General features: G+C 42.0%; 1 protein-coding gene across 1 annotated transcript in view; it reads left to right on the top strand.

Annotated features, from left to right (window-relative positions):
- Positions 1–24,961, top strand: part of LEF1 (lymphoid enhancer binding factor 1) — a gene marked incomplete at its 5' end in the record, with an annotated part of 106,663 nt that overhangs the window by 48,997 nt on the left and 32,705 nt on the right. Inside the window, one exon of the mRNA XM_025212777.1 lies at positions 23,173–23,305. Within this exon, the coding sequence (XP_025068562.1) occupies positions 23,173–23,305 (133 nt within the window). The remainder of the gene's footprint in view (positions 1–23,172; positions 23,306–24,961) is intronic.

Here is a 24,961-nt window from a genome sequence, read left to right as displayed (position 1 = left end):
CACCCTGCCCTGCCTTCTACCCACTTTCCAGCAGTATGAACTTTCATAGGGCAAGAGGCACTTACAGCTAGAAATGGGCAGTCAGCTTGGTTAGAATGGGGTATGGTTTATAGTGATGTAACGAACACTTTTATCAGTATAACTCTGCCCATCAAACCTTGTTAGAGGTCTAACTTACCTCTGAAATACCTCTGAAACTCTCTGCCGATTTCTGTGGTTTCTTAATAATGGCTTTTATATTTCTGAGCAGTAAGTAAGCAAGGGAAACTGAAAGTGATGTTATCTAATGTCAGTGCATGGAGCAAAGTGAAAAATTGACTTTCTGTGCTCCCACTTCGTACAGAAATGTGCTTAAATTGAGAGTGTTCATTTTTAAGGGCTGAATCTTGAAACTTTGACACGTATGCAGTGGCTTATGCAAAATGAATAGATATCAACATAGTTATATCACAAAAAAGGTTAAAAGGTGCATTGTCATGGTTCTTTGCAGTGGTTGAGGTTGCCAGACAAAAGAGGTCCAGCCCTGGGTTCAGCTACTGCAATCTTCCTCTTTATATTGGAGAGTTTTAGGAGACCCTAATGTAAGAGTACTTAGACCAATTTATTGCCACTAATAGTGGTAGGATCTCAGGATCCCTCAGGACCTCTGGTAAAGTATATTATTGGCAGGGTAATGAGGTAAAATTTTACACTGGAATTCAGGCTCCAGGCAGTTCAAGCTGGCACTTCTTTTACTCTGACCTGTACCCCTTTACTGGTTGAGTTTCTTACACCCTGTCCTGAGTACTTGTCTGTGTTCTCTGGCCCCTCATTAGCTGAGTTGGATGCACCTTTCATGCCAATGGGTTCGGCTCACTAGCAGTCATCATGTAGACTGCACAAGCAATCAGATTGCTCAACCTTTCTGTGTTAGTCAAAATTTTGACACTTGTGATCACAATAAGATGCATATTGGAGATAAGATGGGGAATAATTTTACAGGAGGTACAGCAGTGTCTAAATTCTCTCCCTTATTCAGTTTTTTAACTTGGACTGATTGTACATTACATGGGCTTGGGTTTTTTGTGCTTCCTTGCTGAGTAAGACCTTTATGTTCAACTTCAACTTGGAACAAAGCACCATGGCTAAGTTAATAAATCTGTATGGAATGAACTGACAGAAATCCTGAACTCTTAAACTCTTGTAGTAATGGCACCACTCTAATGTGTAGGGTAAGTGTGAGAAATCAGGATTTTTAATGGGGAAAACCAACATGTGAATCTTTTGCTTTAAAAAAAAGGGGAAAAAAGTGTCTTATTGGAGATGATTTTAATATGTTGTGACCTCTCTGCTCTTAGCAAAAATGAGAGAAAAGTCTATGAATGTAATGGTTTAAAAAGCTGTTTTGGCACATGCTAATTTTTCGTCTGATTGTTTTTCCATGTAATATAGTGTCGCTCTCTTTCTCCCCAGAGGCAAAACATGGCCTTTGCTGCATAAAAATTACCGAGGTGGAAAGCAGTTATGATAAAAACTGTCCATGCCTCCTTTCCCCACACATTTAGGGTAGGGTGTTATTTGCATGAAAAATTGAAAAACTGTTTATAATGCTTGGCCAATGGTAAGCTTCAACTGTATCTCTCTTAAAAGGAATAATTCATATTTGTAATGTTTAAAGAATTTAGAAGGATGAGTTATATTTGAAGGATAATATATAGCTGCTAGCAGCGTTCTGTATATAACAGATGATTACCCAATAGGTAAAATCTAAACACCAAGAAGAGATCTTGCATTACTTATACACCAGATTGTCCCTGTTTTGTAAAGTAAAAGAAGTTTTATGAGAGTGTAGGAGTCTTCTGTCCGGCATTTAATTCTTTCCAAAAGTCTTCTTTTCTCTCGTAAATTTTAAAAAGGCAGCACTTGAATAAGAAATTAAGCCTAGCAGCAGGAAGGAAGATACTACACAGAATTTAAAAGCCATCACATGTGTTGTGCATACCAACATTTTTTTCAAAGCCCTCTGGCCAACTAGATGAAGGAGCTTAGTAGTAACAGCAAAAATTGACTGGAGTAAAAAAAGGGAAAAAGAACAGTACTGCAGTCTTGGCTTGCTTGAAGTTTGTTTATGTCTGTTCCTCTAGCTACTTGATGTGGCAGATCATGATTCTGGCACACAAGTATGACACACTTGTCAAATAGCATTCGAGTTAGAAGTATGCAGCGACCAGCAGTAAAGAGTAGTAGTTTCTATGCCTCTGTTGATGCTTATGAAATGATCCTTAGATGTCAGCCAGGAATAATCTGTATCACTTTCACCTAGTTTGGAAACAGTTTGGACCCTTGTGAGTGTTTAAATAGTCTGGTCCTTGCTGAGTTCTTGACTAAGCCATACCCCAGTCTAGTTAGAAGGGATATCAAAGAAAGACTTGTGGATGTGCACCCTTGTCAATCGGCATACACAACGTAAAGCTAGAAAGAAGAGTGTCCAGACTGTTGCAGGTACCAGGTGCTTTTGAGTTGTTCTGTAAAAATGAAGCAGTGGGAACTAAAGAAACGATTTGGGTCAACACCATGAATATTCACATGGCTTGGAAGGAAGGGAAGGGGCGTATAATAAATGAAGTTGAACCATAGAGTAAGTTAATTCACAGAGGGGGAAAGAAAAAAAACAGATGCAAATGTCAGCAAAGCTGGTAGGTTTTTTGGTATGCTGTGAGATTAAAAGATTGTTTTTTCCAATGCACCATTAAGTAAATGTGTAGGGTACTGAAGCTGTGTAACACTTAATTAACTTGATAAATCATGTGGATGTATCTTTAAGAGTGATGGGTAAACCTCAGATGCTTAGCTGATGAGCCAATGAACTTCACTGCATAAATCTACTGGATACAAAAAATCATGGACTTAATATAGACATTAGATTTATGACACATTACAACCTGCCTAACATCTGGTACCCCAGGTAACCTGCCTCCAACTGACCACTTGCATTCCTTCACGCATCTCCCTCCCTTGGTTCCCCGCCCCCATGTCTACCCACTGTCTTCCAAACTTCCACTCATTTGCATTTTCACAGACCTGCACGTTGTAAATTAGCTTCTTTTCTATCTTGGAGAATCCATAACACCAGCAGAGTCTCCCAGTGCCTGACGAAGGGTGTTTGTGCCCAAAAGCTTGCAAAGAACGTTTTTTCCAACTATTTAGTTGGTCTAATAAAAGATATCACATCTAGTCAAAGAACCTTGTCTAGCTGATGAGTTAGCATTCATGCTTACCCAGACTTAGACCTATTGCTTGTTGAGGGACAAGTCTCAATGACTCTTCAGTCAACTGTTCTAAAATATTTGCCACAAAACTAGTACTCAGCTAGTAGATACGCAAATCTGAATGCAAAATGTTTGCTTGCACTGTCCCAGAAAACAGCTTGCAAGAGCCGTGAAATGTCTGACGCTGTCTCAAACAACCCCATTTCTCCTCTTCCTTTTTCTTCTTTGAACAGATGAATTCATGGATCTGCTTCCTGAGTGTTGGGTACTCCAGAGGAGTAATTGGATTTGGTGTCATGTCTTTTCATTTAAACTGGAAAGCGAATAAACTCCTCTCTAAAACAACTTTTAAGTACTGCTTCATACAGGATCCTGAACATTGTAGCCCTGATGCCAGCAAAGCACATAAGAATGTATTCTGAGCATGTTGGTCCTATTGACATGACTTACACAAGAATAAGATACAGATGGAGAGTAGTATGTTGTGGGAAGTTGTTTCCCACCCCCTCTATTTATTTATTTATTTATTTATTTATTTAATAAAATGGTATGTTCATGCTGGGTAAAGGTACTGAAGTTTCAGGATACTTTGATTTAGCCTGAGGTTCAGTTAATTTTGTCATATTGGTAACAAATGATCATGCTAGTTTGAAGCATTCTAATTTGGCAGGTGACCTGCCAATGCAGGTGTAATATATGTAACAAAGAAAAATCTTTCAGCTGCAAGTTTTGAAAACCATTTAGCCTGAATAAAGTTTAGGTTCTTTCCATTTATTTTGGCTTATCTTGCACACACAATAGTATCTGCCTCATGATCTTGTCACAACTGAATGGTGGGCCAGTGGGACATTTTAATGGAATTAAGATAGTATCATTTTCAATAGGATTGGGTTTTTTGGAATATTCTTATAAAATAGTTCTTAGAAAAAGGCTAATCCTTGCTGTAACATTGTGTAAGAAAGTTAAAATTACATCTAAAAAAGATGATGCTTAGGGCCCTCTTATTTTATTTCTTATTAAATTCTGGAGATCTGTTTGTAGAAGGCAAAATATCTGGAGGTAAAAAACACTTCTGCAAGTTATGTATTGCAGCTTGTATCACCAATCCTTAAGAAGCTATAGCAGACTGCTTCTTTTCCCCTAATCATTGTACCTTTTGGGGAGATTTTTTTAGTTTAAAATGAATATTTTATTTTAAGCTATTGAACCATCATGCACACATCCAATGACGGATGTCTATTTAACTGACTTCTTTATCTCCAATAGATTATTATATTGTTTGCATTGATGTATGCTAAGACTTGCATTTAAATATTTGGTCATTAGCAGATACCATTAACAGAGAAGTCTAAATCACGGAGAGCTTTGATTTAAGGCTTTTTTTTAAAACCCAAATTTGCATGTTATTGGATAAATCTGTTAATACGGTTTAGCTGGACTCAGTGAAGTTATTTAAAAAATGTGTGAATGTGTATGTCAGGTTACTACAGCCTAGGAGTCTTGAATTTCAAGAAACTGACCCTCTGTCACTTCCTTTCCACCCCTCCATATGTTGAGTGACTACTATGTTAATTGCATTGAGCACTGCATGACCTTGAGACTCTTGACACTACTGAACACAATCACAACTTTGTGTACTTTACTACAAACCGGACCTGATTCTGGCAGGACTGAAGGAGATGTACATAATGTGGCTAAAAACTCCAGTGGCTATAAGCCCCTATTTATACTCAGCAAAAGGGAGATGGGCTTTTCCATGACAATTATAAAATTGTATTTACTCAACTAGAAGATGCCCCCCAATAATTAGATTTTATATTTGGAAAATCTATAAATCTGTTACAATTTTCCAGGTATAGTATCTCGTTATTGGAGGTTTGCCTTGAATTTGTCCCCCTTCCACTGCTACAGCAGGGAACTATAAATTTGCCCTCTGCTTCCCTCCAAATTTTTTCCCTGGTAGCCTCCTTCTCCCTGTCCTCGCTGTCACACTTTGTTCTCCTTGAGCACGTGGAAGTGAGAAGAAGCAAATTTGAAAACAATTACCTTGAAATTAAACATGGTTGTAGTAATTTGCGTGTAGTACCGATATACTTCATTCATCCAGGATTGATGCGTGTTATCTATATTTGAAATAGTAACAAGTTTTAGCACAAGAATTCCATAAATACTAGGGCTGTGCAAAGCTTTGATCCCTGATTTGATTTGGCCCAATTCAGTGGCCGAATCTCCAAATCCAAATTGAATCAGGAAACCCTTTGATCTCTCCGAATTGAATTGGAACCCTCCGAATCGATTTGGAGAGATTCAACGATTCAGACACAGACACAGCTTTAAATGTTTTTTCTACATACTTCAAGGTAGCAGAAGGCTTGTGCATGCTGAGATTCTGGGGAGGATGGAGCATCCCATAGGAGTGTGGGGGGTCCCCAGTGCACTCAGCAGCGACCCAGAAGTGGACCAGAAGCACTTCCGGTCCACTTCCTGGTCTGCTGGGGAGTGCCCTGGGAGGCCCTCCCGGCTTGGCAACTGGTGCCTCTTGGGTCTGGGGGGGCACCTGGGGGCCCCCTGGGGCTGTCCCCCTGCGGCTGATCGCTGAGCCGGGTGGAGGGGAGCCCATGCTCCTGTGGGATGCTCCATCTGCCCCAGCATTGCAGCATACACAAGCTGTGCCTGGTACCTTGAGGTATGTAGAAAAAACAAGTAAAGCTGGGTCTCTGGCCAAATTGCTGATTATCCGAATCAGTATTGAATATTCAGATTTGGATTCGGCCGAATCGAATCGGGGACAGTGATCTGAATCAACTAATCGAATCACTGTCCCTGATTCGGGCCGAATCCAAATAAAATACAGCCCATTTCTCACACCCCTGATAAACACACTTTAAAGCAGCACTTTGGTACCTGCTTATACATAATACAGACTATGCGTGATATTAGTCCCAAGACAAAGGCTTGTGATTTACCATACAGTTCATTAGGCTGTGTACCACCAGAGTCAACTGGACTTCAAGCCATGGTGACCCCACAGCTTAGTACTGCCTCAGTATGTGTGTGTACTCCAGATACCGTCCATAAAATATCCACGTGCTAATTAGCTCTGTACTCGTGACTGGAACCAGATGTTCTTGTCACTAGTCCTTAGAAGGTCCCAGGTCATGGCAGCCTGGTCCAGCTTCACCTGATGGAAGCAGGGCCACACTAATCATATGTAACAGGCTAAGAGAGGGGGGCAACAGGGGGATTCTGGGTGAACTGTTTTGGGACCTGATTGGTGATGTTTGCCAGGCATTTAAGGCTGGTAAACAAACAGAAATAGCTGGAAATGGGAAAGAAAGGCAGAACTAAGCTGTGGGAGTGAAAAGGAAGTTGAAATGTAGGTATTGTAGTGACTCACCGTGACTTGAAAAAGAATTGGCACTGAGGGGAACTGCACTTGATAGACATTATAGTAAAGCTTTGTTATCTGCCATGAGTGGGGTAAGGAGGGTGCCAGTTATCTAAAAATTCTAGTTATATGGGCTTGCATGTGGTGTGAGGTGGTAGATGGCAGTGGCAGCTGCTGCTACATGCAAACTCCTCCCCCCCTTCCCCTACCCCCATCCGGCTGGGTGGGCATCACCTGTGTGGCCTGCAGAGTGGAGCCGCTGCCCTTACCCTCTGGCCTTGCTCAAGAAATACTTGACGTGCATGCTGGATAGTAGAGTTTTCTAGTTAGTAAAATGCCGGTTAACACAGCTTTTACTATACTATGTATCTTATTCAAACAGGCTACACCAATCTATTATTGCAGTAGGTTTCTCATCAGCATGTTTGTCCAATATGGGCCAAGTGCTTTATAGTAGTAGTAGGCCTGTGCGAAACAGCAAGTATTTGCTTTGGATTCAGAGATACGGCACAGATTTGGCCATTGACTATACAGGCAGCAGTCCTTGACAACAATGGACACAGCTGCTTCCAGCTGGTAAGTCTTGTGGTGGGTGGAGTGGGGAGGGAAGGCGCATTTGGGGGAGGGGGGGGGAGGCAGATCAATGCCCCAACAGCGAGGGAGGAATTGGGGCTGGGGCTGGGACAAGCTGCTCAGCCAGGGTGGGGGGGAATGGGACTCGGAAGTGGGGCTCCAGCCACTGAGTGCCACTGCACACCACCGGTCCAGGAGCTGCTCTTCTGGTGGCCTTTCTGGTGGCTCTTGCCACCGTTTCAGGAGGGCATGGGAGTGGCTGTGTGTCCCCGGATCTGCGTGGGGCAGGCTGGGCCAGACTGCGCTCTGCAGGGTGGGAGGAGCCAGGGCTGCACTTCCAACAGCAGGTGGCTGGGGCTAGCCTCCAGGAGTGCATCCCTAGCTCTGCCCGCTTTGCAAAGTGCAGCCCGGCAGTGGGGGCTTGCCGCCTGGAGTGCAGCCCTGGCTCTGCCCACCCCGCTGAGTGCAGCCTGGCGATGGGCGGCTGGATTTAGCCTCCTGGAGTGCAGCCCAGCCAAGTCCACTCCGCACAGATCTGAGGGCACACGCCTGCTCCCATGCCCTCCCGAACCGTTGGCAAGAGTTGCCAGAGGAGCCACCAGAAGAGCAGCTCCTGGACCAGCGGGGCATGGTGGCATGCAGTGGTGGGAGCCCCCCTACCCCAGGGCACATGCCCCCCCACCCCGCCTGGGCAGCTTGTCTCAGCTCCAATCCCTCCCTCGCTGTGGGGCCATTGATCTGCACCTCCTCCCCTCCCCCCCATGCCCCTTCCCTGCCCACCACAACAGATTTACCAGCTGTGTCCAGAGTTGTAAAGACAAAACCCCTGTTGGAACCTGCTGCAAGCCTTCTGAATCTCTCTCCAAATCAATTTAGAGGCTTCCGATTTGATTCAGATCTTTTAGTGGGTCTCCCGATTCGATTTGGATTCAGAGATTCGATTGCCAAATCAGGCTGAATCTCCTCCGAATCGAATTGGTTACTGAAGCTTCACACAGCCCTAGTTTATAGTCATGTTTGATGTTGGCTGCATCTAATCAACTTCATAGTTGGTTTCCATTGCTGAGCACATGCTGCTTTGTTAGCTGTTTAAAGATATGTGATATATTAAATGAGGTTTCTTTGTATGAGATTATAACATGAGGGGCTTTTTCCCCCGTGCCAATTGGGAAGGTGAGGGGGATCTTTGTCTTGTATTCAAGTAAATATGGGGTGGGGGGAGAGGGTTGCAATCTCCTTGTTATGGATTTTGCAATGTCTACTTCAGTAGAGTCTTGACTTCATTGTTCTCCAGGAGTTATTCTAATATAAATGTTTAATACTAATGAGGCAAGACAGCTTCATAGAGACAAAGCCTGAGCAAGGAGCAGCTTCTGTGGTTAGTTTGCTCCGTATGTGTGTTCTCTCCAGAACACTACTGCTTTCACTGTTGTAAGCATTAGTGTTTCGGCTTGTTGAGGTAGCTTTTTTTTTGGTTTTTCAACACTGGAATTAGGGGGGAAAAAAAGCATTTCTATGCTACCAACCAGTTATTGATGCCTATCTGGCTCTGTTTGTGACTGTGGATTTTAGTTCCAAAATCAAGTATAGTGAACATGTGTTGCTTTCAGGTCTTTTTAAAGGTATAAACCTGGCCAGCACAAATGGGTCTGAACCACAGAAGTTTGTGCTTGGTAGGCAAGGACAAAAGGCAGAACGAGGGGATAGTCCCATCTTCCATAATTTTTGCGTATTCTGAAACAGCAAGCCTTTTTTGCCATAGCCAATTTGTTATTCAGAGAAAAACCTGCATCTCAGATTACTTACGCTGAGGCATAAATTGTATAATTGCTTTACCAAAAAAAAGGAAAACATATCTTTGTTTGAGTACTGTGAATCAAATAAAACCTTGGTGTCTCTGAGGTCTTTTGTAGATTAATGTAATTTGGTACAGTTCTGGCGTTGGCATTTTTCTTGGCTCTTTGAGGGTGATGGTGCCACGTGCTTGGAAGACATAAGGGGTGTGTTTCCCACAAGCAGTAATGTGTGTTTCCCTGGAGACGAGTAGCTGTGGCACACCATGTGCGCTGCTACTTGTCCCCAGGGAACACCCATGCCATATGCACTCTCGTGTGTGGCACGTTGCCCTGGGTGGTGCAGGGGAGGCTGGGACCGGCAACGGTGCTAATCCCAGCAGCTTTACCTGGGGTCCTGTGGGCTTCCGGGAGCTGCAATCGTAGTGCTTCTGAAGCAGGCACCAGTTTTGGACAGCACATGCTGCCTCTATGTGCACTGCCCCAGATTTTTTAGATGTGGGGCTTTTTGACCCCAAGGTCAAACCGCACCTCCTCCCCTTCAAAGTAGGAGCCCAGGGAATGCCTGCATGTGTCGTGTGTGCTGTATGTGGCACTGCTAATGGGTCTGTGGCACCATATACCACACATCTACACTCATCTGGATACGCCCAAGGAGGTTAAATCAAAATAGTCATCTTATGGCCTGACATATGTTGTCTTTTGTACCAACTTCTAATATGTGCATGCTTTAAAAAAGCCTTTCCCCACCATTCCAAACTGAAGGAATCAGTCTTTTGAAAGTGAAAATACTTACCTTAATATCTAAAGACAGTCACAGTTATTTAATGTGCCTAAGCAAGTTCCAATATTCAGTTAAATGCAAGCTCAACAGTTGCAACCGTTTACGGTCTTTGAACATCATGGTATTCACATGGTCATTATTGACTTGAATATTGAAGCCTAAAAGATGAGGCTTTGATAAAGATAACTGCAGATAACTTCAATAAAAGATATCTGTAAATAGACTCTAAAAAAATCTTGTTTCAGTTTTTTGAATCTGCAGACTTTCTTGATAATGTAAATGAATATGTAGTTGTCTTCTGGGCAAGAAGGGCTGAAACTCATTAAGAATGTGACATGTTGAGATTTGAATAGCCTGCCTGTGCACCCTGTGGTATCTTCATGTAAGCACAGAGTGATTGGTGTCCCATCCTAGTATTCAAGGTACCTGAATTTTGCTTCACTATATAATGCATTTATCTAGCCTCACTTTAACAAATACCTCCAGACTGGAAAATGATTCTGAAGCAGTATGAAAGGATGTAGTTCATTTTCTAGATTAGCTTAAGGCATTGGCTCTAATATATAGAGCAGTTAACGGACCAAAGCCCAGCTACGTTAAAAACCGTAGTTAACAAATCATCTAGATGGCTGTTACTCTAGGACAATGAAGGTTACAAGGCTTTGGACAAAGTGTGATTGATAGAGTGTAGTCAAGCCAAATCACTTCCAATTGAAGAAATCTGCCAATAGATAGAATCGAGGTGGGGGAGAAGGAGCAATTTGATAGGAGCAGAGTGGGGATGGCAAGTTTGGAAGTGGGGGAAAGACAAAAGGGTCTTAAAACCTCCTAGAATGAGTTCCTGTTCAGCCCCTAGAACTGAACCTAGCAACAGCCTCTGCATTTCTCCATCAGCAAAAAAATTGTGGAAACCCACTTGCCAAGTGTTGGCAGATTTGGTGGCTCTATTTCATGGAGGATGAGACTGCTACTACTGAAGTGTTCTGTTTTGTTCTCTATAAACAAGCCCAGCCAGAGAGTCAGAACAGTAATGAATTATCTTTGATTCCGTTTTCGCCTTGTCTTTTTTTTTTTGCGTTTACCAAACTGCAAAGTCCTGAGCTCAACAAGTTAGGAAATGCCAGAATTGAAGCACCCATGCAATCCACTGGTTCTCAGGAGGAGGAAGTATGCAATCACTTAATTAAAGGTTTTGTCATAATGAATTTGTACACAGGGTCTGTTGCAAGGTTTCACAGGAAAGTTAGACAGGGTAAGAATTTTGAATGCTTGATTTTTGCCATCCTGATGTTCTTGAAATGTATGATGGGGGGGGGGTGGAGGGGGATGGTGTTGGGATTTTGTTTCTTTGTTTCTTTTTCTGTTGGACAAAATAATTCGTCACAGAAAACAATTATTTAACAAGTCCAGGTTTATTCAGTAGTCAAATTGTAGAGCATTGATTGGGAATTGATAACCTCCAAGGAGTTTCTTGTTAGTAGATCTGAAAAATGACAGCGAGATGTCTAGATGTCTACATTATTTTTAATGAGCGATTATGGTTTTCACTGAAAGTATGAGACATTTCTAACCAGAAGAGTAACTGGGCAGTTCTGTGCCCTGGCAGCTGCTGCAGATGGGCTTCCACTGGCAGTGGCTGGGCCAGCAGCACAGTGGGTGCTGCTATTTTTGCATCTCCCCCCACCCACTCCAAGTTGGCATGTGGGGCTGATGCCCCATTCAGTCCTTTTTAGGTATGCTACTGTTTCTAGCCAAGGGATGTCTTGAATATTAGGCACTTAACAGTGCAGTCAACCAGTCAGGATTCTCCTGATGAAGCAGCACTGGTTTTGATAAATTATTGGATTGTGTAACATGTAAACTGGTAGTATTTTGTTTGAGACCTGTAATTGGGAGTGGGCTTGCTCTCTTTAGTTTGAAGTCCTGGCAAGTTTGTTGAACTTTTTGGGGTGGGTTTTTTTGTTTGTTTTTTACACTAGAAACTTAGACTGACTGGAGAACAAATAAACTATAAAGTTTTAAGAAACCAAAGGCTGGGATGGCAAGAGTGTCTTAAGCTGTCTAAGAAAAACTTGGTGTGGGTTAATCATTTAATGGATACTTGAAATGAAGCAAGTTCCTGTCAAAGACTCAATACTTCAGGCTTTTTACAATGAAATAAATATCTGAGATTTTCAAGAGATCCTCCAACAAAAGTAGTCAAGATCAGACTTTTTAACTTAACTTGAAATTCTTTACTATGCTATTTTTAAGAGGGCACAAACCCTTTAAAAACCCTTCTGTAGTGTCATCTTTGTGATGTTTCTCACTAACATACAATCACAACCAATTAATAGCTACTCTAAATAAAGGTCTACCTATGTGATGCTTATCCAACCCTTTATCAACTGATGTTCACATTCACAATTCTCTTGTGCTTGCTGTCCTGCTCTGATTATGCTGTTAACTATACAGGCCTCCAGCAGAACTACTTTGTTTTTTCTGTCTAGCTTGTTCTTCCTCCTCCTCAGAGGTTATATATTGCCTTCCATCTCAGTCTCATTACTTCATCAATGGTTTTGTGCTTCACATGCTTTATTTGTAAGCTGGTTTTTGTGCCCCTGCTCTGAGCTTTGCAAAGTCACTAGTCTGACTGATAAAATACCTGACCATGCTTATGTAAGCTACCTAGTAGCATTCTTTGCAGACCCATCGTTTTGCTGTCCTTTTGCCTGTTGGCCTTTCTACACTACTTGTGAGCAGGGATCTGGGTTTTCTGCTTCCTATGGAAAAATGGAGAAAACCAGGGGTTTTCCCCCTTTTACCAGATGAAACCATGGATTTCTCATTTTAATGGAGAAACCTGTGATTTCGCAGTTTTGCAAAGAGCTCTCTGCAGGCTGGCAGGGTTCCAGCCTACAAGGGGCTGGGGAAAGCGGGAGGAGGGTGGTCAGGCAGGGGGTGCCATGTGTGCATGTACCTGGAGTGATTGAGGCCCCCACAGGGAGGGAGGGAGGGAGTTGGGGTGGGCTGGGGTTGCTGCCCAACTTGGCAGTCATGGGGCCCAGGGCCTCAGGGCCCTGGCAGGGAGCAGGATGGGGCCGCAGGTGGCTCATCTGGGGGATGGGGCCAGCTTGCTGCTGCTGTGCACACTTCCAGGGGGGAAGTGGGGACCCATGCCCCCCTAGATCTGTGCACAGGGTGGGGGCAGGCTGCATGCTCAGGCTCCCACCCTGCTGCCCTCAGTCTCAATCCACTTCATCCATTGGGTAACTAATAAAGAAAACACCTGACTGGCTGAAGATCTCTGTGTTGCAGCTATGGCCAAGTGCTACATGGTTGTCCTTAAACATTGGAGATGGAGGGCAGCTATAAAAGACAGGCAGTCTCCTTTAAACAATTGTTAGCTGTTTTTTTCTTTGCCCCAGCCAACACAAAGAACTTTCTGCAATGATGATAGAGATTTTTAGTTCACTTCCATCTTGTACTAATATCCCAACGTTTCCTCCTTCGTATGCCTTTTAGGTGTCACAAGTTATTGCATCTCCTATTCTGTCTCTCAATAGAAAAAATGGCCAATTTCTACGCTGTTAGTGTGTTGAATGAAGGTCCATGCGGAGGTGCCAGTGAACGCATCACTTAATTTACAAAATGAGTTGTTGGTCCCTCTTCACCGATAGGATTATTGTACTGACACACTTCTTTCTGCATAAGAGCAATGGATTTGCCATGCCCATTCTCTCATTTTTCTCATTTGTTAGGTATCCTGCTTTAAATGGCCAGTACTGCATTCAGAGGAAGGGTCCCCTCCCCCTCAAAAAGAAAATAACAAAATTCAGCAGTATTTCTACATGACTGTGCTTTTTTGACTCCCAAAGTGAGATCTGATGATTTAGCTTAAGCCTCAGCATCCACAAAATTAGGCAGCTCCTTATCTCCAAGTGGTTACAGTTTTTGGCTCTGCCCTCTTTCAGTTAGCGAATCTCATGGCAGACAAGGAGACTGACTCTGTAGCCTGGTGGGCTAGTTGGCTAGGAGGAGATGGGTTTATTTCTCAGGCTGTGGAAGACTTGCACTCCCCTGTGTTTTAGCCCCTCTGAAATTGCCTTTATTTCATATACACTAGTAGTTCGAAGAATGGGAGCTTTACCTATACTGTTAAGATTTAAGTATGAATTGCATAAAAATGCCTAGTGTGAAAGAGAGAGAATAGAGTGTGTTCCCGTGTTGTGGGATGGAGCAGAGGAAGTAGAACAATGTGAGATGTTCCAACAGGACTGGTTTGAGAAGGTAGGCTATTAAAAAATAAAATAAAAAGGTTAATATGTGTGTTCTTTAAATGTAGCATGTCATTACAATGGTCTTATTAAACAATGCATTTTCCACACTACTAGCCCTAGAATGACACACACAGAGTGCACATAGCACTGTAATACTGGCCTGCAAAGTTAACAGAAATAAAGGGAAGTGGAATAACTACACTTGGGATTTCTTTTTCCTGGAAAGGGCCATCTTGCTCTTAAATCATTTTTATGCTTCTGACTTGCTGAGTCTTGTATCTAGAGTTTGTGTGATGCTGTTGCCTTTGGCCAGTGGCTAGAGACTCAGCTATTTTAGCTGGCTGGCAGGGAACTAGTCAGAGTAATTACTGACGGTTGCACATCAGAAACTTGTATAGCTGAGATCAGGTCATGGGGCAGGTCAGCCTGGATCATGTCAAATGAAAAGCTTTGAGGAGTCTCTCTTCTGGAATGGTTTCAGACAAAGATTGGGATTAAGGTCCCTGTAGACTGCAAGCAGACTTCTGGGGAGAGGGTAGGAATGAAGCTTTGGAGCCATCTAGCTATTTATCTATGGTTGTTTTGGGCACAGTTTGATTCATGAATCAAGCTGGTAACACAGTTTGATACACATCTACTTTTCTGGGCCTGTATATTCATATTTAATCCCTGTGGAAAAAAATGGGAATAAGAGCATGAACTATACTCATGTTCAATAAGGGTGTCTGTTTACTTATTTTCACAGTATTTTCTACTTATGCTAGTGGTGTTTTGAATTTCACACACTATATGTCTTTCTAAGAAGTCCCTTGTCCAACTGTTAACTCCTTGTGGATCTAAGAGCCTTTTGAAAGTTCATTAATATCTCAGCACTCAGTGGAACAAATGGCTCCATTCAGCTCAATGGGTGTTTCCAAAACAGCTTGACTTGTCGCTAGTGTTAACCAACAAATATTTTTGCAATGGCTTAGTCTTGGGCTTTTTATAGTGTTGTACACTTGTTGCACATAACCAGCAGCTGTAAAGTATCCTATCACAGAAACTGCAGCTAGTTGTCTTTCTTCATAGATATTTAAAAAGTAGAGGGAAAACTGTTAGGAGTTAGATTTTATTTCAATCTTAAATAGTGCCTTGTTGCATCCAAGGTTTACTTGGCTAAAAATTAAATTGAGCTGAATGCCTCCTTTGGATGAGGATTCTTGAATACAACTTAATTCTTAAAAAAAAAAAAGATAAGAGCCAGGATTTTCCAAAAGTGACTATTTTGAGTATCCAATTTGGGGCACTTTTTCAATGGTATGTGAAAAAGTCCTAAAAAATTCTTTAATTTGGACACCAGAAAACTAAATGTGGACACTTGTAATCACTAGTAACTTCAGAGAATATTGACCTTTGATCAGGATAAATGTATTCTGAAAGACCTGTCCTAACCCAAAGTGTCCCATGGAAATGACTAGAGGGCAGTCTCTTTTCCAATAGCATAGCTGCAGTAATGCCAGAGTGGGAGCTTTTCCCAAAAAAGTCTAGTGGACACAAAGTCTTCAACGTTTCTGAAAGAAATGGCTGCCAGGCAGGAAACCTGTGGGAGTTTTTTTTCTTGACCCTAAAAGGCTTTTTTGCTTTATTCATAAACTCAGAAGGTGAGGCTTCCAATTTGGATATAGGAAAGATCCAACTAAAAATGACTGCTTTTGGGACTAGATTTTCTTATTCATTTTTTGGCTTATATTTGTTGGGGGAAAGGCAGGGGACGATGTCGCTATATCCAAGTATTTTCAAGTCGGTCTTAAAGGTGAATAGCAACTTTATCAATGTCTGAATGCCCAGGATAAGAGACATTTGGCACATATGTAGTTAAACTAAACTGTTTTTTTTTTTCTTTTAATCTAGTTGTGCCAGCCTGCTCTGTTTTGACACACTCTCTAGCCTGTGAGCTCTTTAGAGCAGGCACCTTATCTTAACTGCTTCTAAAGTGTCTAGGAATCTATTAATGCTACGCTAACAACAGATGATAACGTATCACCTGTGTGATCACAAGTAGTGGAAAAACTTGCATGAAACATGGCAGTGGGTCAGAAAGAGTTTGGTATCTTCTCCTTTCATGGGCATGAATGTTGCCAAAAGAGTCTTTAAAAATCACACGCTGTGCCCAAGACCCACTGTGCTCCGGAGGATTTTTGTCATCTGTGGGCGTGCAACTGAAATGGAGCCATGACATGACTGTGTAACCTAAAAAGAAATGTGAGGCTAGTTCTCACTTGTTCATGTGTGAATGCCCATTTGAGCATGGTCATTTGGGGCATAATTGGCACACATTCAGGTTAACAGGCTTGAGAATTTCTTTGCAGTTAACCTTTAATGTTCATAATAGGTTATGACATCCATGTGACAAGGTGCTTTAAAGCATAACAGGGCTTTTAGGTTCACAAACCTGTGAACCTCTGCCTTTTTCTGATACATTTGCTTTGCTTGGTCACCCTGTGGGAGGGAGTACCCTTCATGCATTTCAGTTCTCTGTGCATTAAGAGTACATTATGTATGTAGTGCTCCACTTAGAACCAGTTGGAAGGGAACTTTTTTCTTTCAGTTGCTGTGGCCTGATCCTTCCTTTGTATAGAGCACATGTAATGTTTGTAGGTACAAATAAAATAACATACAGAACAGATACGTAGGTTAACTTTCCATGTTTGAAGAAGCTTAAATTAGCTATTATAGCACTGAGAAAAGCAGTATATATAACTAAATATCAATATAAAAACTTCTATATATGCAACATGGGGTAAGGCACCATTATTTATATTTTGTGTGCGTGTGTGTGTATTATTAGTCTTTTAATAAAAATTGCATCCAGATTATTTTCTGGTATTTCTCTGAACTACTTAGTTACCACAGTGTACTCACACATTTCATTTTAATGGTGGATGAAATGTAATTCCTGTACAAAAATACATGAAAAGCACAGTCCTGTGACCACTTCCCACAAAATGGTCTATAATCAAGCAAATAGTCCTACTGTCTTCAATGGAATTTATCAAATAATAAGGGTTTATAGAAGGCCCCAAGTTTATACATACTTTGAGATAGAAGTCGCATCACGTCAGTGAAAAGTCTGAAGCTCTCAAACTTGCGTGTAGTAGCAATAGCTATTTTTAATTGTGTAAACATTGACTTTATATTGAACAAAATTTAGGAAGGCACAATCCATGTTGCATAGAATTTGTAGTGTGTTTACCGAGGCTGATAATCCCTAGATTCAGGTTTATTGGAATATCTCAATCCCTACTAAAAGAAAGTAATTATATTACGTTATAAAGTACCTGGGAAAAGGCTCATAGGTTTTCTTTCTCCCCTGTCAGTAAAGCATCTGTATTGTAGTGAACACGCATTATTCTGGAATATAGTTGAAAGTCAACCCATTCCCCCAAAAGTCATTAGTTTCTCTTGGTTAGGACTTGAGGGAAAGTGAGTTTTTTTGCCTTCCCTCCAACTTGGCTTTTGTTACATTATACAGGAAGAATAACGGTTCTGAAAAATAGCCCCAAGAGACAAATAAATGATGCAAGTTTTCCAGCATGTGCAGGGTTAACCTCGAACAATTGCAATACTGTACTCATTGATGACATGCTATGAATCCAACTTGAATGAACTGAGTTGCCAATAGCTTTCTTCAGAAGGAGGAAAACATTGTTGTTCCTCTGATTATTAGTGTAAGGATTGGGGCATAAAGAGTCTTGAGGAACCCAGAGTTAAACCAGTATCTGTGTCTACAGGGAATCCAGATCAGGGCCTGAAACTGCACAATGGGTCAGAACCAGGGAATCCCAGTTATGTTCCTAGTACATAGCAATGCCCAAGTCTTCTCCAGGTCAGAGGTCAGGAGCTGGGGAGTCTAGACCACATGATGGTGTTAGTGGGAGCAAGGCACTGAGGCCCAAGGTAAGGGGCAAGGCAGGAGCAAGACATCAGGATCAAAGGCTGGGAGTAAAGTTTGGGAGCTGCTGAAGTGTTGAGCAGTAAAAGCTCCAATGAAGGGCCTGGGCTTATAAACTAAGGCCCATCTATTCTGCAGGCATACTTTTCAACTCTTGCAGCTGATGCCACTCATACCAGGTGCTGCTAAGGGTACATATTCAGCTTGTATTGGTCAAGTACCAGAGGTTGATAGCAAGGTTTAACTTTCAAGTACGTTCTCCTCCTCTCTGAGGGCACAGCAGAAGCAACAACTCTGTGAATCTGCTTGACTCAACCAGAGGAGGACAGTTGTCTGTAGCCCTTGCCTTCCCTCAGGCATTTGACAAGGAGAGATGGCCCTCAGAAAAAATCTGCTTCCACTGAAAGCCTGCTGGGGAAGAGGCATACGCTATATGTACGTTCTTCAGAATGGAAAATGCTCATAATAAACATGAGATGAACTGGAAAAAAATAGTTTTACCTCCTGATATTCCAGCCCTTTCTTGGGAGGGATGATGTTAGCTGTGTTGGATTTAAATTCCTGTCTTTGAAACCAAGAACCAAAGATGTGACAGCTTTTTAGTACTAGAATTTATTCGGTCCCTCCGAATGAAGAGGTACCATGTTTTCCCTCCTCCCCACTTCTCACCCCACACCGCAACGTAAGCAGAGTATGATGACTGTCTTCTTTAGGATCATGGGTTAAGATTCTTATATGTAACTTGGGCAGCCACGCTTCTGGAAAATATTCAGTCCACAAGTACCCATCTATGGTAGAACCCATGAAATTCACCTAAGGGAGGTGAATGGGCAAGTACAGAACTGGTCTTTAATACTCTAGTTTATACACAGACAAGGTTCCTTGGGTGAATTTGGTATCTTTTATTAGACCAACCCAAATGGTTGGAGAATAGTTATTAAGCATGCTTTCGGGTTCAAAAACCCTTCGTCAGGCTAAGGAAGCTGCAGCAGTTGGTGTGTGCTCTTCCTGGATGGAATGAAAAGTAAACAAGCCAGGGGCTGGGCTGGGCTGGGCTGGGGAGTCAGTTGCCAGGCAGATTATAATGTATCAAAAATCCAATGTCTATGTTTAGTCCCTGATCTCTACTATCCAGCAGGTTGATGAAATGGAGCTCATAGGCTCGTCTCTGGGATGTGTTGTGTAAATTTCCCTTGAGGATCAGGACTGAGAGATTGGAGAGAGAGTGGCCTTCCTGTGAGAAATGTGCCCCCACCGGTAATTGGGTGTTTCTGTCTTTGATGGATTTCCGGTGTGCATTCATTCTGGTGCGCAGTTGTTGTCTGGTCTCTCCTACATATCTTCCATCAGGGCATTTGGTGCATTATACACAGCTTTTTATAAAAAGTAGAACACGCTGCAGATAGTGCTTTCTCCTGCAGAGAGCCCACTCCTCTCCTGGGCAGGAGAGGCTATCCCCCCAGCCCTTCACAGCATGGTTAGAGACCTAGACAAACTGGAGGATTGGACCAAAAGAAGGTTTAGTAAGGACAAGTGCAAAGTCCTGCGTTTAGGATGGAAGAATCCCATGTACCGCTACAGGCTGAGGAATGACTGGCTGGAGCAGCTCTGCAGAAAAGGGGCCGGGTCTGCAGAAAAGGACCTGGGGTTACAGTGAACAATAAGCTGAATAGGAGCCAACAATGTGCCCTTGTTGCAAAGAAGGCTAACAGCATCCTTGGGCTGCACTGGTAGAAGCATTGCCAGCAGATGGAAGGAAGTGATTCTTCCCCTCTATTCAGCACTGGTGAGACCACATCTGGAGTAGTGTGTCCAGTTTTGGGCCTCCCAGTACAGAAAGGATGTGGACAAGTTGGAGAGAGTCCAGCAGAGGGTAACAAAAATGGTTTGGGGGCTGGGGGACATGACTTCTGCAGAGAGGCTAAGGGAACTGGGCTTATTTAGTAGGGAGAAGAGAAGACAGAGGCGGGGATTTGATAGCAGCCTTCAACTACCTGTAGTGTGGTTTGAAAGAGGATGGAGTTGGACTGGTTCTCGTTTGTGACAGATGACAGAACAAGGAGCAATGGTTTCAAGTTGCAGCAGAGGAAGTTTAGGTTGGATATTAGGAAAAAAACTCTCACGAGGAGGGTAAGAGCAGCATGGGACAGGTATATTGGATCACCTTAAGTCTATAGGGTGGAGAGTGCATGAACTAAAACATCAAGAGAAAAATTACTAGGATATTGAGGAGCTAGAGGGCAGGGAGAATGACTAACTAGAAGTAAGAATGGGTAATTAAAAAAAAAAACCCGAATTCATGGGTAACTGATATTAAAGAATCTGCAGGCTAATTATATCTTGAATATAGTACAGAGTGTTAATTACTAAATTTTGAGGAATTAATGCTGTTTAGCTGATATGTTTTCCCGCTTCCCCCAAATAAGTCAGCCTGTAGATGTGTTCATCTAATACACTGATTTATTATAGATTAAAGCAACTGCTGAATGGAGTGTCAACCAACATCTCATAGCTAAAGAATAAGGCATGATTTTTAAATTTGAAATTTGTTAGCATCTATTTTATTGAATTTATACGAACAGGAAAATTGAACGGAGCCTGAGCTATCACCCTTAATAACTCACCTTATACATATTATTGAAAATTCATATTTCTTTTATTATTTGGTCACAAAATGGACCTAATGCTTGTTGGCTTTAAAACACCTACTAGTGCTGCTTTCTCTCTCCATCTTGCAAAATATAAGACAAGGCCAAAGCTTAAATTAAAATCCTCAGGTTCTTATCTCTTTCCCACAGGAAAGCAAATCTGTGTTGAAAACCGTAAAATTAAGAGGCGAGCAAGGATAGCATAATTTAGCAAAAATTCATGGCACCAGATTCTGAGCTATATGACTGGAGGGATAGGTCAGACATTTAAGAAGATACTGCCTGCTAATGCAAGTTCCTTAAGGTGGTGCTCTGAAAACAAGGAAAGCAAAAATGCTGCACTGGTTCCCATTTGCTCCTCTTTCCCGCCCCTATTTCACCCATGTACTGCTATCAGACTTAATAAATTGAGTTGTCTATTTAATAACCCTTCTAGTTTTAGATGTCAAAAGAAACCCTTGATTTATACTTTAAATATTGTCCTAAAATCTGTTATTGTGACAGGATTTGAGTATTGAGATTCAAACAAAATTAATTTCAGTGGGTTCTTAATTTTTTTTTCTTCTCTAATTCCTAATAGTTGACAGTCTGTCCTTGCTGAGCTTTATCAGCATTTTTGTCTGAATGCCCTTTCCATTTTTATTAGAAGCCTCTGTTTGTGGCATAATTATTTTTGCTGAGGGGCAGCCCACAGAATGGTGGGGTAGAAATGAGGAGTAATACTGTGCCTATTACATGCTGGGATTATGACTGCAGCTAGTCCTGCTATGGGAAAAGAAAAATTATGATAAAATGTAGAGAAGTGTTAATATGTAAATGGCCCTGACTGTCTGTGCAAAGCAGTTGTCTTCTAGCTTTTTGGATTTGGAGTTAATGTTGGGCTGTGAGGAGAATTACTTTGATAACTGCTATTCCTTTAGCCTCAGGGCACTCCTGAATGTACCGGCTGAACGCTTTCCTTTTAAAGTTGTACTTAATTTGTAGAAAACATCATATACAAATGTGGTTTTCCTTTATATAAGTATTGTCTTATGCTACCCAGTTGAGAGAATGCTAATATAGCACTAATTCTTCCAAACACGTTTAGCAACTTTCTGTTGTTAGCACGACGTGAACTAGGATTCTGAGTAACATGGTCTGGCGTTACATGACTCCTAAGATAGTATGTTTTAATCATAATAGATCTAATTTGTTAAATGGGCATGGACAACTACTTACCATACTTTTTTACAGACAGAGCACCCTCAAATATAATGTACACCTTGGTTTTTAAAAAGCAAAATGAAGAAAAAAAGACTTTGGAAAAAAGTTATGGCTGCATAGGGCAGGGACAGAGCCTGATGCTCTGCTCACTTTCCCTCCCTTTCCTGTTTAACTAAAGGCATACCCTAGCTGCTGCTTCATGTCTGGATCTGTGATTCTGAAAAAAGCTAAATAGTCTCCAGAGCTGTGAAATAGGAGACCAGGAGCAAATAGGAGACCGCAAAATTGCCCTAAGAAATGTTAGCTTGATTAGTTGAACATCAAGACCATTTTAAAAAGAGACCATCAATAAACAACAATGAGCCATTAATTAAGTCAACTGATTCCCTCAGCTACCTGAATAGTAAAGGCCACAGCCGCTGCATGGTGGAGCAGAAATCAAATCAAAGGCATTTTAATTAGAGTGGTTCCCAGATAGCCGCTCTAATTAAAACAGCTCACCATCACTTGTATTAAGCACCCCGATGTTTCAAAATGGCCGAGGGGGTGCTTTAACTAAAGCTCATTCAACAAGCTTTAGTTAAAGCAACCCTAAATGGCTGTGGGGGTGCACACATTCTAATTAAAAAGCTAGCAAGCATGTCTATAGGCACCCTTAAGTTCTCGAATTGCTTGGGCGAGGGGGTATGTATTAATGTCGTAACGTTGTACAAATGCATGAATACTAGAAAATTGCTGCAAACAAAAGTGAAACCAATTCAGCTGTCTTTGGTAAGAGCCAAAGAAATGCAGACAGTAATTGCTGAACTCTAAAGCTTTGCTTTTGCTGTCCTCCATTTAAAGGTTTGTGCACTTGTCAGCCCAGCTGCCATCTGATGGTGGCACACTTGTTGGCAGTTGCCTATTTTGGTCCCACATGGACTGCTTAGCCTCTTTCTTTGTCTCCTGCTAGCTTGCTCCTCTTTAAAGCTACTCCAGCTGACATATGGCCTCTTGTACCTCTCAAGAACAACTGATGCAGCTCTGTTCTCTCATGACTGTTTCTTTTCCTAACCATACCCACTTCCTGGCTGTTAGTTCAGCACCTGCTCTATATCTACCTCGGCAGTCTTGAGGCTGCCACTGCAAGTCTTACCGCTTGCCACTCCTTATCCCTCCCCCACTGAAACCCTCTGTGTTAAAGCAGGTGAGAGTCCTTGTCTTGTGTGTTTGGGGACAAAGGGCTGACACATTGTTTCTTTATAACTTGTTCCCTTATTTGTATGTACTCTTGAGTGGCTTTTTTGTATAATGATGAACATGATGCATGGGCATCATTACTAGTGCTTGCCTTTTTCTCTTGCAGTCAAACAAGGTGCCAGTGGTGCAGCCTTCCCATGCGGTTCACCCTCTCACCCCACTTATCACCTACAGCGACGAGCACTTTTCCCCAGGGTCACACCCTTCGCACATGCCTTCAGACGTCAACTCAAAGCAAGGTGAGACTTCTTTTTATATTTAAAAAAGAGAGTGGGGAACTAATGAGAGTGCTGGTTTTGGAGCTTTAGTACCACCAGTGCTATCAAAGGGTCTCTTGTACATTTCGGTTCTGTGGGGTTCATAACTAAGCGAACAGTCTTCCTCAGAAAGTTGCCGTACAGCATATTTACATGGGGTGGCTGTTCTCTTCTATCAGGATTGGCTGTTTCGAGCAAAATGTATAGGTTCACCTTTTTTACTCGTTACTTTTCAAAACTATCATTAAAAAAAAAAATCAGACTCTGGCATTCCCTTTGAGCCCATATATTGCAGCACACAGGTTTTTCATGATCTGAAATACTTCTAGAGATGCACAGAAAGGAGAGTTCAGTCTTAGTTATTTCCTTATATTCATTAGGCTTCCCTTAATATGTTTGATAATAGTACTGTCAAACCAAGAACATTCCTTTGCCTCCTTTTCCCACCTTACTGCCACTTTATTTTAATTGGTTTGTAGTTTGCAAAAAAATAGCTTTCAGAACACAAAAGTATAATGCAACATAAACATAACAGCCTTAAAAGTTTCTTGTGCCTAATACCTCTTGCTCCTGAGGAAATGTTGATTAGTTCATTATAGAAGTAGACATTTTGGATGTCAATTTTTCTCAATGCTCTTATAATATCAACTCTTCCCCCCTAACTTTATCATGAAATTGTAGCTACAAGTATGATAGACTAAAAATTTACTGAGAAGCATTGTCCTGCAACACAAATGAGCAGTGTCACTGAATGCAGTTTCTGGGACTTCAAGTGAAAGGCTCAGATCCACAAACATTAGGAATAAATTTGAGCTCAGTTTTGAGCTTAAAACTATGCCAAGCATTGTCATGATTTTAGTCTCTACATTCAGTTCAGTTTAAAATCCCGTGTGAAGCCCACACTGGCATGGACTGGAAAAAGACATCAGAAGGGAGAATTTTTAAAAACACAGTATATGTGCATGAGGGCAAGAAGAGCAAAAGTGGACGTGGAGGAGAGTATGATGGGATGAAGGCATGGGCATGGCAAGGACAAGGAAGGAGCAAGTAAGATGAGGAAACACTAGAGTGAAGGTGCATGGTGATAAATGAGGTAAGGCTAAGGAGAGTGGAGAAGCAATCCAGGGCAATAGAGCATTTAGAGACAAAAGGAGAAAGTTAAGAGCACAGTAGGCCAGCAGATGGGACAGCTGGGGCCAAAATGGTATGATGGAATCAGATGAAGATGCAAATGGGTAGATAGGAGTTGTAGAAAAATCTTTCTTACTGTAACCTGTTCTTTTGAGAGGGGCTGCTTCTCTGGACCTGTGGTGGTCAAGATGCTCCGTCAGGAAACAGTTGATGGCAAACTTATTCTTGTGGAAGAGCTAGTGGTTTTAGGCTGTGTTTAGGAGAAAAGAGTTAACAGTATTGAGAGCCTGTTCAGCCCAGACAAAGTGGCAACTTGTGCGCAATTTGAAGGTGTAATCATGCAGTTGGAGGTCAGCCAAGCTACAGAGATCATATCTGGATCTGGCCATCCATGGAGTCCTGGTTTGTCTGGATTGGGTTCCTTAAGAAAACATAGCTTCAGGAACTGAATAGTGCTGACGTTGTCCTCGGTGTCCATGCTCAGGAGAACAATATATGGGTTTTCTG

The sequence above is a fragment of the Alligator sinensis genome, unplaced genomic scaffold, assembly GCF_000455745.1.
Source record: "Alligator sinensis unplaced genomic scaffold, ASM45574v1 scaffold66_1, whole genome shotgun sequence".
Taxonomy (NCBI): Eukaryota; Metazoa; Chordata; order Crocodylia; family Alligatoridae; genus Alligator; species Alligator sinensis.
This window is presented reverse-complemented; position numbering and strand designations above follow the sequence as displayed.